Source organism: Macrosteles quadrilineatus, unplaced genomic scaffold (genome assembly GCF_028750875.1).
Source record: "Macrosteles quadrilineatus isolate MER2022 unplaced genomic scaffold, UCM_ALF_1.0 Scaffold_4__1_contigs__length_99947679, whole genome shotgun sequence".
NCBI lineage: Eukaryota > Metazoa > Arthropoda > Insecta > Hemiptera > Cicadellidae > Macrosteles > Macrosteles quadrilineatus.
This window is the reverse complement of record NW_026542597.1, coordinates 97,568,905-97,590,145: the sequence shown is the minus strand read 5'-3', so window position 1 is coordinate 97,590,145 and position 21,241 is coordinate 97,568,905. Positions and strand designations below refer to the sequence as shown.

The 21,241-nt window shown below is 33.5% G+C and overlaps 1 protein-coding gene across 7 annotated transcripts in view; it reads left to right on the top strand.

The window, feature by feature from the left end:
• LOC128991661 (synapse-associated protein of 47 kDa-like) overlaps positions 1-21,241 on the top strand; it is a 58,986-nt gene that overhangs the window by 1,466 nt on the left and 36,279 nt on the right. For 6 of the 7 annotated variants that reach the window (XR_008490674.1, XM_054414742.1, XM_054414747.1 and 3 more), the window contains exons 2-3: positions 6,637-6,915; positions 16,358-16,381. Coding sequence is in view for 6 of the 7 variants with exons in the window: in XM_054414742.1 (XP_054270717.1) it covers positions 6,637-6,915; positions 16,358-16,381 (303 nt within the window). In the remaining variant the exon portion in view is untranslated. The remainder of the gene's footprint in view (positions 1-6,636; positions 6,916-16,357; positions 16,382-21,241) is intronic. The other variant, XM_054414744.1, reaches the window with a different exon arrangement.

Below are 21,241 nucleotides of genomic sequence, written 5' to 3'. Positions count from 1 at the left end.
TTGATTTAGGTTTAACTCTAATAACTGCCCAACCAAGAATAAACCTTTTCACCAACCTATCTCCTCTGATTCCGAAGTTTTTGCGTTATGGAGTTTTACAGCAATATTTAGGTGCGGCACTGCCTGCATTTCCTAAGTGATTTTCAACTGTTTGCATTCTAAGCCTAATTTTTTAAACTGGCTGAATAGATGTGTTAAGCTACTGATGCTGCTCACCTAACAATTAAAAAGTCCACATGTGTCTTTCATAGGAGAAGACATAGCTTCTTTATGGTTTGAAACTAGACCCAGTTGTCCTTTATCATTGGTCTTTAAATGGTCCTGTCCAAAGAAACAGCTGAGTAACAAATCCACACAGATTATCTCATCCCATTCTACATTCAACTTGAGTTCATTTAGCTTAAAAGACCTACCAAGGTGTGCGTTGTTGTCGATTAGGCCGCTTTATTATTATACTAGTACCAATTGTATGCTTATTGGTGATTGTATGCTTATTTTACCAAGTTATTGTTAGATTTTTTTTTATGTGTAGTGAAGTGTGAAGAACTTTTATTTTGATGAAGCAGCCAGTAAGGACTCTATCACGCAAAGGTCATTGTGACCCATGTGATATTTTTATTTTTGAATGTATTGCTGCAAAATAATGTGTATAAATAAAGAATTCTCTCTCTCTCTCTCTCTCTCTCTCTCTCTCTCTCTCTCTCTCTCTCTCTCTCTCTCTAGTAGAGAACCCGACCTTTTACCGGCTTATAAGTATAAAATGCTTAATTGCAGTTATGGGAAAGGACACGGTTTAAGAAAATTTGATTCTTTTAATCCATTTGGTATGCTATAGATGCACATCTACCATAGCCATAATGTTCTACCACTGCACCTAAAAAAAAGTAACTTAAAGTAGGTAAAGTAAAATTTCATGATGGGTTAGCCCCTGAATCAAGATAACGCTAATATAAAAGGTTTAATTTACCTGTTGCGTTGATTGATCCTTAAGTTATGAAATAACTAAGGTGGTTTCATGCTGCTAAGCAAGCACATCTTAAAGTAGAAAAAAGTAAAGTTCTCATTTTGTACCACAGCTTTTTGTTGCTAGTTGGTTCAAATTAGCTGTTGTCATAAATGCAAAGGAATAACAGTTCTGCACCCTGTAGGTAAACCTTATCACTTTTTAATGCCATTTAATATCAGAGAATCAACTTGTCCAGTTGAAACAGCTGACAAAATTCTTTAATCTATATTATCAATATACGGTACGCTACATGAAACTCTCTGAACAATAAGGTTTTTTTTATTTAACCCCACATATTAGGCCTGAATACCAAAATGTTTGTCTAGGTGTGAAGATGTGCAAACTGGCCTTAAATTTTTGAAAAAGTCCCTTGGGCTCTGCCCCAGTTAGCCTACTAGGTTATTTTTAGGAAAAATAAAAAAGCGAGAAAGCCTGGACAATTTGTTATATGCTACTAAAAAGGAAACTGAATTAACAGTGTGCTGCATTTCTTTGAGCAATCATTGAAAGATCCAATTTGCTAACTATGGAAACATTGGAAAGTCATCTAGAACAACACCAAGTAGAAGAAATAGAAATAGGGTAATTTTTTTGAATTTATCGTTATCATGAACAACCTAATGGCGGCTATGAGTGGGAAACATTTAAAAAAACAATTGCCTATCTGCTTTTGAAATATGTTAAGATATTTACAAGAAATGTTGATTATATCAAACTGTTATGTACATTGTGAGTTTTCTATTTAAAACCTTTGAGTCTCCCCGTTTAAGGTCATCATCGGAAATTATGACTGCTATTCTTTTTTAAAATAACGCCTGTAATACCAGTCCTTTGGAATTGCTCGAATTCAAGCAACAGGTAGCCTACACAAGTTCCTTTTAAATATGAATACTCATATGTAATTTTGAACACTGTCTGTTTAGTATTTTCCGCGTTTTACTTGTCACAAACACCCATCCATCATTATCATTATCATTAAATATAGAAGGATAATTAATTGGTATATAGACTAATTTGATAAATTTCATGAATTTGTAACTTTGGGTTTATATTTTCAACTAATATTCCAAGAATCAAAGCTCTTGTTCATGCTAGTTTTTCTCATAAAAAAAACTTTCCAAATTGTAGACAAAGATAAACTTGTGGTTATTGATATTTAGGACCTACTACTCTTGCTTCTTTTAGTAGTTGGGCGATCTCTTACCTGTAGGCTCTTGTGTAACTCGTGGTTACCTGTCGTACTACGATAGCGGCTGGTTATGGAAACGGATGATTTAGAGAAAAGAATTTATTTATAAAAATAAATACATCTGCCTTAAAAATAAGGTTGCCAATGACACAGAAAAAATTGTACACATAAAACATTGAAGGATTTTACAGCTATAAGACTGATTAATTTTGATTTTTGCCATATAGATGATTTCTCATTATGGTCAATGAACCTCTTAATGTTTCATGAATAATAATTTTCAAAAATATTATTCATGACAACACGTCTCTGGTGTTTGAAAAGACGTTCATGTAGGGGTCTCATTCGTAGCTGTTAGTAACGAGCGTATACAATGCAAAGCTTCTGGCAAAACATACTCCCACTGTTCTGTCTTCAGTCCCTTGTTTCTCAGAACAAGAGATACAGTCTTCCAAATCGTTCCAGTATATCGCTCAGCTTGAGAATTACCTCGAGGGTTCTAAGGTGAAGATCGGCTAGTGGAAATTTCTTTAGAGTGTAAGAAATCACTCAGTTCTTTTGACATGAAAGCAGAACCTTGGTCGTAGTGGACAAAACCAGGCATACCAAAGATACCAAAGAAGAATACCAAAGATGGTGAAGATTGATGTAAGTGCTTTGATGACTGAAGATGCTGTTGTGCCCGAGCAAGGAATAGCAAAAAATATCTTGAAAACTCATAAACAACCGTCAGTATATATTTATTCCTTGTCACAGATGGTATTGGCCCCTTAAAATCAATGTTAAGTCTCTCAAAAGGAGCCATTGCATGGATGAGTGTTGATGGGGTTTTTGGTAGAACCGAGGTTTCACTTCCGCACAAACAGAGCATGAAGCGGTCATTCGCCTGACATCTTTGATAGAGTAAGGGAGATTTTTACTTTTTAAGAAATGAACCATCCATACTATTCCAGGATGTCCAACGTCACAATGAATTCTACGGAGTTTTTCGAAATCTCTACAAGAGAAACTCGTGAAAATGCGTAAGAGAAGGTGCTAGTTCCAATCGCCACTTTAAAATCTTGTTGTTCTTAACCTTTCCCGAGTGTTTCTGATTGAACATATGGGACACAGATTTCTGGTATGTAATTAATTTAAACCGTCTTCCAATCAGGAAATGCCTTCATTTCTGTATTGAATCGAATATTGCGAGGGCCTCTTTTTCCACAGCAGGTAGATGTTGTTCACTCTTAGTTAGGGTTCTTGAAAAGAAACATATTGGCCTTCCAGCTTGTGAAAGGGTAGCCGCTATAGCTGATTCAGATGCAACTGTTTCTACAGTAAATGGAATATTCTTTTCAACTGCAGACATACTGGAGTTCGCTATTTCTTCTTTTAATGTCTTAAAAGCCAATATTTCTTTACTGCCTACTGGGAATGATTTGACTGTAGTAAGGCAATGAAACTTCTCAGAGAATTTAGGAATCCACTTTGCGTAATAGGAAAACATGCCAAGAGCTCTTTTAAGGCTTGCATTATCAGTTGGAAAGGGGAAATTCAAGAGTAATTGCAAGCGGTCAGGATCAGGACGCATGGACATGCTTTCTACAATATACCCCAGAACTGGAATGCTGGTCAACGAAAACTTAGATTTTTCTTTCTTCAGGGTAAGATTATCCTTTTTAGTTGCTTCCATGGTTTCTGTAGGTTTTGATCGTGTTCTGCTTGGCTACGACCACAAATAGATACATCGTCCAGATAAGCAAACGTGTCCAGTAGATTTTCAGTTTTTTATAATCTGGTCAATAGTTCTTTGAAAACACGCCACACCATTTGTTACGCCGAAAGAAATTCGAGTGTATTGTTAAAGTCTCCCATTAGCTTCAAATGCAGTGAATGGTTTATCTTCATTCCGAATAGGTATTTGGTGATATGCCTCCTTCATATTGATTGTACTGAACACTTCATAGTGAGCAAGCTTAGAGACAAATGATTCAATGTGAGGTAGAGGGTAGGCATCAAGCTGTGTGAATTTGTTGATGGTTTGAGAGTAATCAATACACAGACGTCTCTTGTGCCCATTGTTGACCACAATCACTTGGGCTCTCCAAGGTGATTTACTCGGTTCAATTATTCCTTCTGATATAAGCCTACTTACTTCACTTTTTATGAACTTACTATCATCTTCAGAGTAGCGGCGGGACTTGATGGCTACAGGCTTGACGTCATTAGTTAGATTATCAAACAGTGGTGGGGGTGATACTTTAGCCCTAAGTAGATTGCAAATGTTGAAGAGTGGGCGTTTACCACCGAAATCCAGCTCCACAGCAGAATGTTGCCGAAGGATGTCATGTCCAATTACAACATCGGCACATAAATCAGTTAAGACGAGCAGCTTTGTCTGTGGGTATTCGTGGCCATCGCACTCCATGTCAACAATACAGTGGCCAAGAGTTGATGAAACATGGCTTGTTGATGCCATCGATATTTCATGCTTTGTTGGGTATTTAGAAATATTGAATCTTTTCACAGTAGCTTCGGATATAAAACTGTCGGAACTCCCAGTATCAATGAGTGCATCTACTGGTTTGCCATTTAACATCAGTGACACTGTAGCTTGTGAAAGACATTTTTGTGAGGCAGCAACAAGAGAGGAAGACATTGAGTTTATTTCTATCTTTTAACTTTGAGTTGTTTTACCCTTAAATGTCCTACTTTGGTTGCAAGAATTGCAAACTGTTGCCCAATGGCCTTTCATGTCACAAATATTACAAACTGAGTCTTTGGCAGGACAGTTGGCTCGAGAGTGTCGTGACCGTCCACAAAAGAAACATTTTTCTCTTCTTAACGAGGATAATTGGTGTGAAGACGAATCAGAAGCTGCCTGAGAAACATTAGTACCAGTAACATCAACATGTTTAGGAGTTGTCTTAGATATAGAGTTACAAGGGCTTGAAATATATGAAATCGCCTGATTTTCAGCTGATTCCAAGGTAATGGCTTGATTATATGCTTCTTCAAGAGTCAAGAAGTTAGATTTTCAAGAAGTCTTTGTCAAATGGACTGTGATATTAATCCTCGAATGAAAGCGTCTCTTATGTACTCGTTACGATTTTCATTAGCAGTGACAGATTTAAAGTTGCATGCTTTACTAAGTTCTTTGAGTTTTCGAAGATACTGATCAATATTTTCTCCAGATTCCTGTCTTCTAGTGGCCAGTTGATGACGTGAATATACCTCTTTTTTTCTCTCATGGGGCTGGGGTATTATTACCCCTTGCTACCTTGACCTACAAGATCTTTTGTAGCACCCTTTTTGTTTAGTCACCCGACCGAAGTTTTCTTGTGAAGCCAATCAGTTGGTGCACACCCATTTCTCGTATTTCAGTAGGCATCGGGAATGCCTTTCCTAGGTGTTTCAACCTTTTCTGGGCTATCGCCGGACATTCCAGCCGTATGTGCTCAGCTGATTCTGTTTCGTAGAGGCAGAATCTGCACTGGTCTGTCTGTATAAGCCCTATTGTCTTGAGGTACTTCCTTACATAGCCATGCCCTGTAAGTAGATCTATCCAGAGGCTTATTTCTCCTTTTTGGAGGTCGAAGATTTCTCCATTCCTTACTAAGAGGATTGATGAGCATCTTTGATTGTCTCAGGCCTGGGGTATTTTCCCAAACCTTTTCTTGTTGTCCCTTTGCCCAGGCTAAGATTTTTGATTGGCCCTTGCTCACTGGGACTCTGCAGCATGGTTTAATAATATACCTAATATACCTCATTAGTAGGCTTTATAAAAAGTTTGTCAAGAATAGATATAGCTTCAGTATAAGAATCAGCCTTTGAGATTATTTCATATGTTGTAGTCCACAAAATTAGTTAGAAGTTTTAGTAGATCATCTTCTGCAGCACATATTTCTTCCATGAAATTCTTGAAAGTTGTTTTTCCAATGTTTCCACTGACTATCAAAATTGGGGTCATTAGGGTCCAAAGATACGCGCTCCGGCTTGAAGAATTTATCCATTTATATTTCTTGGAATAAACTTGAATAGAAAAGATAGAATACAACTTGTATAGAAGAACTTGTAATAATATAGTTAAAAGATTAAGTTGAATAAATTGTTATGAAACCAAATGTTTAGAAACCAGATTTATATGGTTTTATTCAACTTAATAATCAGCTACATTTTACATGAGACCATTGCACAACACTGTAAACATTACTTACATAAACAAAACAGTCTTAAGTAAAACAGCTGAATAAATATCTGACAGTACAATAGGAATCATATTACATAACAGTATATTTATATATATATTTTCTGATTGAGTGAAAAATTGTTCACTGTAAAAGCTGGCCTTATTTAAGTGTTTTATCCATCTTGGCATGGTACTACCAAAATAATGTAGTACAAATGTAAATTTACAATAGTTTTTTTCAAGCTAATTTTTTTTTTACATCTGTTTCAGCCCGTCGAAAGAAGGCAGCCGACTGAACATGCTGGGCAATCTGGGCAGCGTAAAGAACCAGATGTCCAGTTGGCTGGGCAGTGCCAGCATCCCAAGCATGCCCAGTATGCCCAGCATGCCCGCCATGCCTGCCATGCCAACCATGCCCTTCCGCAAGAGTGACGGAACGACGGAAGGTTCTGAGGGGTTGGACAACCCCGGAGCGAGTGTTGAGTCACCTGCCTCGGAGAAGTCAGTGAAAGGCTCGCCCACTGAGAAGGAAGAAGACGACAACTCAAGGTAGATTGAATATTTGTTTTAAATGTTGTTGTTTTGATGTGGTGTTTTGTAATTCGGTATTTGCGCAAATTGACTTGAATGTTTTAAGTTTGTTATTTTATAGTTTGTTTTTGAATATAAAAAACATCAAATGGGTAACATTGTTGAGTGGTTGTAATGTATACAGTACTGTGAACTATTTGAGTAGGATCTTGGCTAAGTATAATTTGTTTAAGATTTGAGACTGGATACAGCTGTTAGCAATGGGGACTTCAACTGTCATCCTAATTAGTCAGACAGTGTTGGTAATTTTCTGTAGGGCCTATTACGTTCGATCAGCTCTAAAAGGTGATTCATTGATTCACTGTATCATTGGCACACTACAATCTGTAGTTTAATAATATGTCTCAAATGAATGAAATAATATATTTTTTGCTGACGAAGATCAGCTGTTTTTCAACCCATGATAATCAAGATTATGTAAAACCTAATATTTAATAACAGCTGGGTCCAGTTTTAAGCAATCAAAGAGATCTCTAAACTTTTCTCAACGTACCTTATAAATACTTTGAAAATCCTTTAACCACTCGGCTGCCCTACTAATCATAAATAAATACCCCCTCATCTAAAAAAAAAACAAAAACAGACCTATGGGATTTCATATTATAGAAGATAGCAAATGTGTTTTGAGCTGAATATATCAATCAAAACGTAACATATAAATATGCAACAATAGATCAGCTGATGTAACATGAAAAATCGTGCTAAAATGAGATCTTTAATGTAAAAGAATATAAATATGTTTTGTAACCCAAGAACATCAATTTTATACTTTGCAAGAATTTCTCTTTGAAAACATTTTTATGCCCATATCTTTTAGCTTAGAATTTAGTTTTGTATATTTTAAATTTTTGTCTCTTTTTATAGGCCTTGCAAATTTTAATTATTGCAACCCAAAATTTAGAATATGAATAGGAATTGTCTCCCTTTTTCCTTCAGAGAAAAGTCTTTATTGTGAGTAATTTTAATTATAATGACTGTTTACTGTTAAAATGTGCATAATATCTTAAACACAATTCTAGTGTATAATTTATCACTCTCTAACTCACCCTAATATCTATACTTATTTAATACGCAAGCAGATTTTTTGTGACAATTACTCCTCCGAAACTACTGAACCGATTGACATGTTTTTGGTGTCATTGGAAAGAGCGTAACGTGAAGTTGTGCAGGAAACTTTTTTTATAGTGAAATAATTAGAGAGTGAGGCCCTGGGGCCCTTTAAAGTTTCATATTTCTCCATAAGATTAACATGGTAAACAAACATTGTTATGAAACTCCAGCTGTTGTCAGAAATGCTGTTCTGCTATTTAATTTAATTTCTTTACAAGGAGATTTGTTTCTTGGTGCCATGTGGTCAATGAATTATACTTTTGCATATATTTTAAATGATATACACTATATAAAATTATAGTACTGTAATACATGAAGAGATATTAATTTAAATAATCAATAAGTACGATTGAGCCTTTGCCTATATGTTTCCTGGTAAGTGTGTTGTAACTGTTCCTTATAGTATATTATGGTATCTTAAAGTAAAACAAAATCATCCTTTTCAGCATTCTCACCCCGTTGCGAAGCACGGGCAGAGCAACTAGTAATATAAAAATCTTAACGTTTTTATTCTGCACTTCCTCTAGGCTATGTAAAATATCTCATTTCAAATTAATACGTTGGACTTATTTTAAAATTTAGATGAACTTTTTTGGCTGATAGAAAAAGGGGTACAAAAAGGATGGTAATGTTTCTTGCTGAGGCAAGGTATCGTAAATATTCTGTTTTATGGTTTGCTTATACCTTCACTCTAATACAAGCCCTCAAAGAAGACAGACATAGTACCTGTAATTTTTGATCAGAAAGAAGATGTTACTCAAAATACCACTAAGTCTTGCGTACTTATTTAATTTCATGTTGTGGACAGTTTTGAGTGCCTAGGATTTAAAGAATGTTACTATTGTGAAATATTAGCTTCACTTTTTGCATGCAAATATACTGTAAGTAATCGGAAGTGAACCAACCCTTTTAAAATTCTATAATCTAGTTATACTGTAGATTAAGCTAAATCTGTTTAACATGTCTAAGTTTTGTCGATTTCACACTTAACTATCACTATGTCTAAATGGGTAGTTGTAACATAAAACAAGTAAAAAGGTAAAATCTTAAAATGTTAAATAAGAATAACAATAAAGGCATGAATAAATGTGAGGTTCAATCAATCAATAAATAAATTTCTTTATTCAGAACGTACAGAACAGATACATTGTACGTGATTGGGTCACTATGTTTTTTTTTGTAAAATAAACATGTTTTTTTAAGTAAAAAAAAACTCATATAACAGCAGTTTTTAGATAAAACTAGCTGTGTGCCCGTTCTACGCACGGGAATCTTTATAGGTATGGTAGTCGGTTGAAACCTTCTTAGGCTATATAAAGAACAGCAGTTTTTTTGCATATTTTCAGATATGCTGGCAAAACTATTATATACTAGCAGAGTACCCGTCCTTCGTACGGGCATAGACAAAGAGAATTATTTAATTCTTTTTGTCTATGGTACGGGGTTGGAATATAAGTATAAAATGCTTATTGCAGTTATACTCAAGCTTTGCGTTTGCAATAAGGGAGGACACAGTTTGATAACATACTCAAGCTTTGCGTTTGCAATAAGGCAGGACACAGTTTGATAACATTTGCTTTTTTAAATTTACAGTATTCTATAGTATTACACATCTACCATAGCCATAATGCTCTACCACTTCACCTAAGCAATAGAAAAAAATAAATTATCAACAATTTGCAAAATATCACAAATTATTCATGAAATGAAAAACATAAACATAACTGTAAACAATCCTACTTTGACAGTTCTCATTGCGAATCACAGTTTTTTGTTGCTGCTTAGTTCAAATTAGCTGTTTTCATAATTCCAAAAAATTATAGTGCTGCACCCTGTTGGCAAATCTTATAACTTTTTAATGCTTTTCCATATCATAGAACCAACTTTTTTAGTTGAAACAGCTGACTAAATTCTTTAATTACTTTTAAATATGAATACTCATAAGGTTAACATGGGGAATTACAGAGCCACTGGGGCGGAGCCCGAAAGGATTTTTGAGATAATAATATGCCTTTATGTTAATTGGGAATGAAAGCTATCATCATGCCATATTTCAGCCCAATCCGTCCAGTGGTTTATGCGTGATTGAACTTCAAACACACAAACAAACAAACAAACAAACACACAAACTTTCACATTTATAATATTAGTAAGATAAACAAATACAGTATCTGACAGTTTTAAGTATAAAAAATGCTTCGTAAACATTAGGAGGAAATGTGAAAAAATCACACAATGTTGGGTTTATGAACGTTTTGAATTTATTTCCTAAGTAGGTAGGCCATGTATTCTAGGTAAAAGTACTGGTATCAAGGATCGTCGTCAAAATTTGGTTATGAATAATTGTTTAGTCCTACGAACCGAAGAGATGGGCAATTGGTCTATTGGCTGTATGGTCCAGCGATTGCAGCACATAGAGGTGAAAAGACACATTGGAAAAGCGAGTTGAGCATAATCCGTAAACCTCTGTAACAATAATCCACTGCAGTTGTCACTTTACACTTACACTTTGCACAGCCGCCATTGAAGTGCCGTCAATGAGTTGAAACCTTTTTTGTAAGCTCCTATTGGTAACGCTTATTTAAAAAAATGTAAGTTTCCCAGCCATATACAACACTGATTCAAGGTCTTTTTCCCGGTTATCAAAACTCAAGAATAATTTTATACACAAAGAATCTCTATTTTCATTTACGTTACCCTACAAATTATTGCACTTGCGATTAATTAAATCCGTTATGTAAGGAAAAACCTTTTAATCTCACTTGGTTTGGATTTGCTTTCAAAACGTGATCGGAAATGGTTGCATTATTTGTAAACAACATTTGTAAACATACGGTATCAGTGACAGCTAGAAAAAATAATCTTGATCCGAACAGCTGTTCGTTATTTCATAGATGATTATGTGATAAAAATTGGACGAAAACTTGACAAAAATCGCACAAAACTGAATTTTTGAACGTCAGTAATTTTATATACAAAGTAGGGAGGCCATATTTTAATGGCTAAAGTCACTCTCCCCAATCCAGTGAATACATTAAAATGATTTGGATCTTGATAGGTACTCTAGTTTTTCTTGAGAAGGCCGCGTAAAATGGCTCTTTGGCGGTAACAGACAGTCAGACAGACAGAAATTGAGATGAGACTTGTTTCGGCTTCTTTAATGTATAAAACGTAAAAAAAACCTAAAAATGTATGATTCTGAGCAATGTACAGACAAAACTAAAATTTTATTTATATAGATAAATATATTACTTAAAGTTAAAAAATCATCCAGACTAAGAATTTTTTCAGTTTATTTTAAAATTTATTTGTGCTCTGCTCCTTATGTATGCCATCTGGGGGTTGATGGATAAATTTAATGGCAATATACTGAGGACTTTGCTTCTATTTTTCTTTTTTATGATTTTTAACTGTGAAATTTTGTTTATATCTAATACCTGTTGTCTCTCTAATTTTGATTCATTATTTTTTACATAAAGAGTTGTTTCATAAATGTATAAATATAGAACTGTCAAATTTCCAAATCTTTGATAAATTGTTTTAAAGAATTTTTGCTAGAGGTTCTTTGTAAATTTAGGATGTGTCTTAAAGCTTCCATCTGTAATAATAAAATTCTTTTCAAATTTTGGTTACTCGTACCCCCATAAACATTAATGCCATAGTATATGGGCATAGTAAACTTTTTGAAGGGTTTGTTCATTGCAAAAAGGTAAGAGTCCTTTAAATATAAATAAATTCTAGAGATTATTGTCTTACAAACATGATCAACATGTTTGGCCCATGCTAACGTTTTATCATCTATTAAACCTAAAAAACTTCATGATGAAAATACAATTAGTATAGAATCCAAAATAGAAGATGCCATTTCAATTGTTAACACTTTTCTCAATAATAGAAATCTTTTACTAAATAAGAACAAAACTACTTAGATTAAATCTTTTTGAGAAATTTTTAATAATTTTGAGAATAACTGTGATATTAGGATTTTCCACTGATTTGGTAATAGAACATTATATTGCAAAACATGACACGATGCAGAAGAAAATCAATTTTAAAATCAGAAAAACCCCATTGCAAATACTGTACTTCATTTTGACAAATTCAATAAATCACAATTTAAATATAACAGCTGTTTCATTAAAAAGTAGTGTAGAACTATGCATATGGTCGTAATGTAAACAAATCTAGAGGCATCTTTAAAGGCTTCTGTGGCAGAACCCCGAGGTAATTTACCTCGTTCCTCTTTTGATGGCTCATCTACAGACCAAGACCTTTCTTTTGAGACCCCTACCAAGTTTCAACGCCCAGCCGTTCTCTCAAATTAGCTGTGACAAAAACCCCGTTTTTCTCCATAAGAATAACATGGGATGGGAATTTAAAGGCCACTGGGGCAGAGCCCCTAGGGAATTCACCATGTTTCTCTTTTGATGGCTCATCTACAGACCAAGACCTTTCTTTAGACACCTCTACCGAGTTTCTACGCCCAGCCGTTCTCTCAAATTAGCTGTGACAAAGAAAAACAGTTTCAATTTAATATATAGATTTTAATGTACGGTATGGGAGTATAATACGATAAAAAATATGAGTAAAAATATGTTTAGGTTAAGTATTAATTACTCTCAGAATACTTAACACAAACATTTCATATTCAACCAATTTTACATTTGATTTTTTAAAGGAATTACATTAAAATTCTTCATTAACAACCGCAATTTCATTAGTGACCTGCCTTTGTAATTTTCAGTGCTTAAAAGCAAGGTAATGGACTCAAAGGTCAAAGTGGGTTTAATAATTAGAGTCATGTTTTACCTTAGAATTGCAAACAGCATACAAAGGATTCAATTTTCTTTATAGCAAATATCTTTCATGTTTTGTCATCTAGTAATCAAAACTTTTAAGTAATCTCTGAAATGCATCAAATTCTTTTATTAAATAATCTAATATAAAAAATGTAATCCAATAAACTGCCTTTTAGGGAATGTCCTATATAATAAGCTATTTACCGTAGGACCCGTAATGGATTTACTTTTTCATTTTGATGTAACTCAGACACTATCCGTTCAAATTCATATAGACCTATATACATATTTATTTATTTATTTATACATTTAAGAATAAATAAATAGGGCCAATAACATTTTTATAAAGTTACTAGCAGAGTACCCGTCCTTCGTACGGGGTTGGCAAATAAGTATAAATGGAATTAAACTTGATCTTTGCGTTTGCAATGTGAGAAGACACGGTTTGAGCAAATTCGCTTCCTCAAATTTACGGTTTGCAATAGTATTACACACCTACCATATTCATAATGTTCTACCACTTCAACTACACAATATAGAAAGATAGATTATAAAAATTCGCAAAATATCACAAATTATTCATGAAATTAAAAACATAAACATAACTGTAAACCATCCTATTTGACAGTTCTGATTGCGTACAGTTTTTTGTTACTGAAAAAAAATATAGAGCTGCACCCTACCCTGTTGGTAAATCTTCAAATTTTTTAATGGCTTTTCATATCATAGAACCAACTCTTTTAGTTGAAACAGCTGGCTTAATTATTTAAATATAATACTCAAAAGGTTAACATGGGGAACCGCAGAGCCACTGGGGCAGAGCCCGAAAGGATTTTTGAGATAAGAATATGCCTATATGTTAATCGGGAATGTGAGCGTTCATCATGCCAAATTTCAGCCCAATCCGACCAGTATTTTTCTCGTTTACTTGTCACAAACATACATACATACATCCAAACTTTCTCAACACAACAACAATGTACAATGAACAAGGTAACTGTTTATTTTATTATTAAAATTTTCAATATCCAGTAGTAGGAAAATGAACTCTAACTAATTAAGGGACGAGACAGCTGTATATGTGAAAGATCACTAGGGTTAAGCCGTTTTGTCACCTCCAACCGTCTGTCTCTCTTAACCCTTAGCTTCAAATCTTCTTCGCTAGTAATTTAACATTTCTATCGTGATTAATATGGTACATCTTTACACACAATGCCCTAAAATACTCAAAACCTCACATGCCATTTAAACTTTCATCTTTTTACGGAAATGACTACTGTACCTATATAAATTGGGCTCTTCACTTTGGTTGCTATTTTTAGGTATAAATGCAACTAAAGTCCACAAGAACGATGCTATGAAGAATTTTGTTTATGAAGTTTACAGTGGAATTAATGGTAAAGGAGTTAGTTCAATACCAAACAAATAATACAAATTCTGTACAGAATCAATTTTACCGCTGCATCTCGTCTAAAATCACCTGAATATAAAATTGTGTTTTCAGCTCAATCTGCTTCAGACATTTCGGCTATGTTCACATTGTAAGTTTTTTTTTATACATGAGAAGAGCTTGTTACAAATGCAAATCAGTTGATATACTTTGGCCCTTTGGTTTGAATTAAAAGTCAGTGTGTGGTAAAGAAAATAGTATATTAAAAGGACATGTAACATCAGCAGCTCAATTGAGCAAAGTTGTTAATTGTAAATTCTGGTGACGGCTTTTTAACCTGAGAATGGAATGTCTGGGTAATAATAGCCAAAGATATAACAACACGGCACACTAATTGTTCATTCATGCACCTGAGTTACCGGTATCTTAAATCTTGACCTTAACTTTTAAGTGAAAAAATAACTTTTTACTAGACATTGCTTAACGTCAGTGATGACGAGAACTAGTTATCAACCAAATAAGACAATATTGAAGAAATGATTTTCACTTGTATATAAATTTACATTGACGGGTTCGTCTTGATACCACATGGGTGGTAACTAGTCCTTATGTTTTGACCTTTTGTTTGGCAATATGGCTTTGGAGTTATATGTGGAAAATTGTACCTATTTTTCTGGAATTGAACGGATAGTATAGTAAATTCTGATAAAACAATTATCTAATACACTAGAATGTCAGTTGAGCCGTTGAAGGCTTGACAGTCATTATAATCAGATTTCTAGGAAGTGTAAAATCAATATTATATCTGTATAGTTGCATCAGCTGATCTTTTGCATGCATTTATTTCACTACACCTAGAAAGCGATCCACCCCAAACTTCAGGAAAATAATCGGTATTGAATTTATTTTGCTGAAAAATGAAATTAAAAAAGTACACATTTTTCCTATCACTGACTCAGTTACTAACGTACAAACAAAGTAGACTTTAAATTGAAATTTGTGAAACCTATTTGTTACTTGAAAGTGTACCTATATAAATAAAAAAAAAAAAAAAAATAGACTCAAAAATTTTCATGGGTTTTTTCTAATAATAATATTTCCACTGATTTGGTAATAGAACATTATATTGCAAAACATGACACGGTGCAGAAGAAAAGCCATAATGGTTTCAATTCCTCTTAATTTCAAAACCAAACAGTTAAATATTTAACTGTTTTAAATTTTATTCTATTATATTTTTTACAAAAGATATATTTTTCTTCTTAACCCTCTGGATTGTTACCACTCCTGTTGTAAAGTGTTTGACAGTTTCTCTGATTCAGAGTGATCTAGTTCTCTTGTATAGTAGAACCTTGATAGCAAGACTCGGTGGGATGGTGAAATACCTGCTTACAAGGCTGTTTTATTAACACTTGGGTATTTAAGAATAAGAATACGTTACAGTTTACAATATAGGGTTAACAAAGTGCTCTTGATACCAATGTATTATTATCATGGGGTGGTCATCAAACAAGTGTACCAAGGGGTCAGTGGTGGTTCCAAGTCTACCCAATGGACTCTGGAAAAATAAATTCAAACATACATGTCTTCCTAAAATGTAACATAGGTGACACCGTTATATACGTTGAAAATAGCCTTAGAAAGTCACTAAAGGCTTTAAAAATCCCAATTATCTGGGGAGGACCACAAGACCACCCCTCCTTCCTTAGATGATCCCCTGGTAGCCCTTCCCCATTCATGACAAGTTCCTAGAACCGCCACTGCGAAGGGTTGCTTTGTTACCCATGGCGTTGATGCCAAGGATATTTTACAAGGTCTTTTTATCATAAGTTCTTTTCACACTGAGGGTTTGGTCAGCAAGTTTGATATTATTCATGGCATTGTTACCAAGGATGTTGTTACATAAGGTGGTTGTTATACATGGTTTTATTCTGCGAGGGGTTGGTTAACAATGATGTTGTTATCAATGGGTAGTTATTAAAGGCATTTATTAACAAAGGTATTGTTAGCAAGAGCGTCATTACCAGGTTTTTTATCAAGCTCTTGCTATCGAGGTTCTACTGTATATGTTCTGTTTGTAACGCTGTGGTGTGGTGTGCAGGATGGCTAGGAGTGGAGTGTTCAGGTGAGTTTTTGTTCTCTCATCACATTTTGTAAGCTCCACCTACAGTCCGCACACACCACAGTCTAAAACATATCCATTCCGTTGCATGTCTACGTTAGCTTCCTACATCACATTTTCCATTGAATTTCGCTTTTGTCCGCTGACAAGTTTCGATACATTTGCTAACGTTTGTCAGTATGTTTTGAGCTTTGCTGTAACCGTTTAGCTTGACGATCGTACATGGTTTTAGTTTGACAGTGTTGAATTTGAAATCTGTAATGGTTTTTAGATGCAAGTTTCTAATGTTAAATATTTTATTATTATTTTTGCCCTGAAACTGCATTGGTTAGGATCGCACGTTACAATACCTAGCTGGAGTACGTACTTAAAATATTTGTTTGTATTTTTTGAAACTGCTTACTGAAAAGTCAACCGAACATTTTAAATTGTTACTTAACTTTTACTAGGGCCTTGGCCTATCTTATAAAATATATTTTTGAAATACTCTTTCCCAAAAAGGAAAAAAAACTTAAAAATAAAAAAAAATAAAAAAACTTTAGTATACTTCTAGAAAACAACCGAACTAGCAAATTTGAAATAGTAAAAATTCGCACACAGTATATGAAAAATATGGGTATTATAAGTATAACTACCGTCTGTCATATACCAAGTGACTTCACTAACTTCAAGATGGAAAAAATCTTTAAATGACCATTTTCACATTTTTTCAACTTTCCTTCTTCTTTGTTCTTTCAAACTTTGCACTTAAGAGCCAATCGCTTCCCTTCAAGTTCAAATAGCAATATAACATTGTGTGAGATGCTTCATATAACCTACTCAGATTAGATGTTGTGTTAAACTTTTAATAAAATCTCGGATTATTTAAAAAATGTTATCCTATATATATGTATATATATATATATCTGTAGAATTCAAACACTTTTTTGTTAGGGAATAATCTAAAAAATCGTATTGCTGCATATAACCTCAAATCTCCTGCTTCCTAAAGCTTCTCCCAGCTCAAGGTGGGAACATTTTACCTCTCCTGGCTCCTTTTTAAAAGCCATACCCTCTTTAAGCTTATCCCCTTTTCTGCGTAATAAATTCCCTCGTACCTCTTTTCATCCAAAGTCCATAATACAGCTGTATATACCATTGGAATAAAATGTTTAAATTTTCACCATCTGCAGATACAAATTTAATTTTCTTCTAAATAGTTTTCATCAAATCAATTTAACTATGTTTTAAATTTTAATATTATCTTTATAGATAAATTTTTGAGCAAGAATACCAGTTTGCCACACCAATGAAGCTATGTGACTGACATTTACATTTTCGATTTGCCTTTTGAAACACCTTTAAAAAAATTAAATTTAAAAAAGTAAAAGCTTTCTAAACTGAATAGTAGTGTATCAAAATTAACACTTATCCACAAATCTACTTGATAGATGTATCAAGTACAAGATCTTGTACTACACAACCGATTTTTCTTCCCAAATTATTGTACATTTTTGTGTACCGGTATGTGTGGAAATTGGCAAAAACGGTAACAACTGGAACAAAACACGTATGGAATCATAGAGTTTTCACTTTAGTTTTGGTATCTAATAGGATAAAGGTTTGTGAAAGTAAACGATTTGGAAACACTCTCGGTACACTTTGCTATATTATTAAAAATTTCATTTGAAGGATTTAGCTAGAGTTGTCAAATACCATATTTATTTATGAGAAGACAAGAAAATAATAACCTGGACTTTAATAATAGTCAGGCAACCATCTCGTTAATTTCACTAATGGTTTGCAAAATCAGTCAGGAGGAATCGGGATAAATCTGATGCACATTTACTTTCATTTCAATACCTGGAACATCTAATTTTGGCTGTGCACAATAGAATATGTGGCAAAGTAAATAAATGTAGAGATATTTCACTTTAAACTCAACACTCACACTTATTTCACAATAAACTCAACACTCACATTTATTTCACTATAAACTCAACACTCACACTTATTTCACTATAAACTCAACACTCACATTTATTTCACTATAAACTCAACACTCACACTTATTTCACTATAAACTCAACACACACACTTATTTCATCAACCTATGCTCGCAGCGCAGGGACCATCTAAACATAGTTTTTTTTAGATTTCCAATTTTTGTTATTGACTGTTTGGTAATCAATATCAGTTAATCATACAGAAAATTATGATTGCGTTACAGTACTTAGTAAATATTTTGTAGCATTTATAAAAAGAAACTCAAATTTTAGTTGTAAAAATGTTGTAATATTCGGAACCCTTGTCAATCTGTGTAATCCTTGAAGCGGAGAGGTCAGTTTGAGCGAATCAATATCAATCCCGTCTTTTGATGTGTCTGTGAAAGGGCCGAGCGAAATTGGAAGCTTTGAATATGTTATTGGATATCAGATTATTTGAAAGTCAAATCAGTAAAAAGAACAATCTTTTTTTATCTATGTTTATTTACCCCTATATTTGGATATTATCATAACGGTTCTTTCTATATTTTTTTTTCGTTATCAATCAATCAAAATGAGTAAAAATGGAAAAAAATAGTTTTAATTGTTTTAAATTTTTTAATAAATTTGTGAAATTTGACTATAGAAGAATATGAAATATTTAGCTTAGTATTTTATATATTAAATTCCATTGGGCTAACTTATACAGAATTAAATATTAAACATTTTATTGTAGAAATGGTTACTAGAGTATTTATTTTTATTTTTAAACTAATATGTAGACACTGCCAACAACAGAATATGAGCTCATTAGTCATTATTTTTTATAGATTAACAGTTTTCTTTACAAATTCTCAGGTGCAATTAAGACTAATTGGATAGAGTTGTACATGTTGGCCACTAATGCATGCCTGTTCTCTTTCCTTTTACATTTAGGCACATTAAATACATCAAAGGCTTCTCTACCCAGTCCGCGGGAAACAGACTTTTTTGAAGCGTAACTTTTCAACGTTGTCAGTGAAGTTAAACATTTTTTTTTAATATTCCACTCATGAGCTAGAACTAGAATTTTCCAATTATTTTAATAGGATGGAAAATCAATCAGAGTTAATTAATAGGTACGGTTTAACGCCAGCTGTTAAAAGATCTGATTGGCTTTAAAACTGAACGTTTGTGCTGGTGATTGCTGTTTTGTAATAAAATAACGGTGAACTAGTCCCGTAAATGGGGTAGTAGAGTTTTTATTTCTGCACATAAGCCTAGAGGAGATTGAAATATCAAAATAAACCATTATGTTTGTTTTCTAGAAAATTAAATTAGTACCTAAAGAGACTACGGAGATCAGAATCGGTATCAGAAAATATCACCATCAATAACGATATTGTCAATGGTCAAATTTGAGTTAGATTGTTTTGGTAGTATTCCTTAACGGTCAAGATAATTTTGGCAATTTCGTACTGTAATATCTTTATTTTATAGAAGTAGACATTTCATTGAGATATTAAAGCTGTACCTCAATCACTCTACACTCTGGCCAATCATTCAGGTAGAGCGTTGATTGATTTGATGTTTCAGAATATTTGTTGGTTTAACATAACTTATCTTAAACATGATATAGGATATTTTTAGTCTTCCACTTAGAAAATTTCAGCATAGACAAATAAAATTAAGTATAGACCGACAGCAGTGCTGCGGTTAGCATAAGCTCTGGCCTCCACTACTAGGAGTACTGTGTAGTTATGTAGCGTATGCGTTTTAACTACACGGCGCTCCTAGTGGTGAACGCCAGAACTTATGCTAACCACAGCACTGCTGTCGGTCTAAATTTAATTCCATTTGTCTATGATTTCAGAGTTGTCTTGAAAAAAATAGTCAATTAACTTAATAACTGATATAGTGATCACCTGAGTTGAGTTAATCCTATTTTCCTATACTCTATAACAAGCGGATGAACGGATAAACTTTTTTTCATCCGGCTATTACAATTTTTGTTGTTTATTTTGAGGTTTTTGGCTACGAGAAATCAATTGGAGTTGGTCACAAGGCTGGGTAAAATCCAGTTTCCGCCCTACAGCCCCTGAAAGTGCCCATGTTATAGTCAATACCTTTTTTTAGTTGCAGTCAATAAAAACAGCTGATACAGGTTAAATTTTGATTGCAATCTATGTATTTAAAAAGGTGTATTAAATGTTTTCTTTGTACAGTATCACCCAAAATAAATGTTTTCACATTGATTACCGTACATAATAAATATCTTTAACTTGTCTAATAAATTTAATGTTTATTTTAATTCGAGCAAAGCTCGGTCTCCTGGTACTTTAAACTAAATAAAAACAAATAAGTAGTTGTTTAATAGAAAATTGATGTGACCTATCAATTAATGCAGTGAACACTTTTTAATCCTGGATAATTGGGTTTTAAAGCTGTCTAGCTTAGTGAAAGCTAAGAAAAGAAACAATCTTATAAAGAAAAACTCTCAAAAGAATCAAGAAAAATGGCATATCTAATTTTAACTCTAGTACATAATTTTAGATATAGTTTTTTATAGCTATAGCATTAAAAGCTAGTCTGCCTGGCATGTTTTTTTTATCATACAGCATTGTTAACTTTAATTGTAAACAGTCATGCATAGTTGAGTGCTGTTTATTTTTAATTGATATTAGGGACTGGTAGAAGTATGTGTAAAAATAGAGAGAAGTTTGTTTGATTTTCAGTTTTCTGAATTAAAGACATCTGCGTCCATTCGCTGAGATATTTTTAGTTTTAGGTTATAGTAGGGAGTGATTAAATTTAAACTGTCAGATATATGAGGGTGGTAAAAAAAGTCCTGGGTCAGTTAAATATTTCAAAAAATAAGGAAGAAAGCTACTGGGCATAAAAACCATTTAAGAACATTATT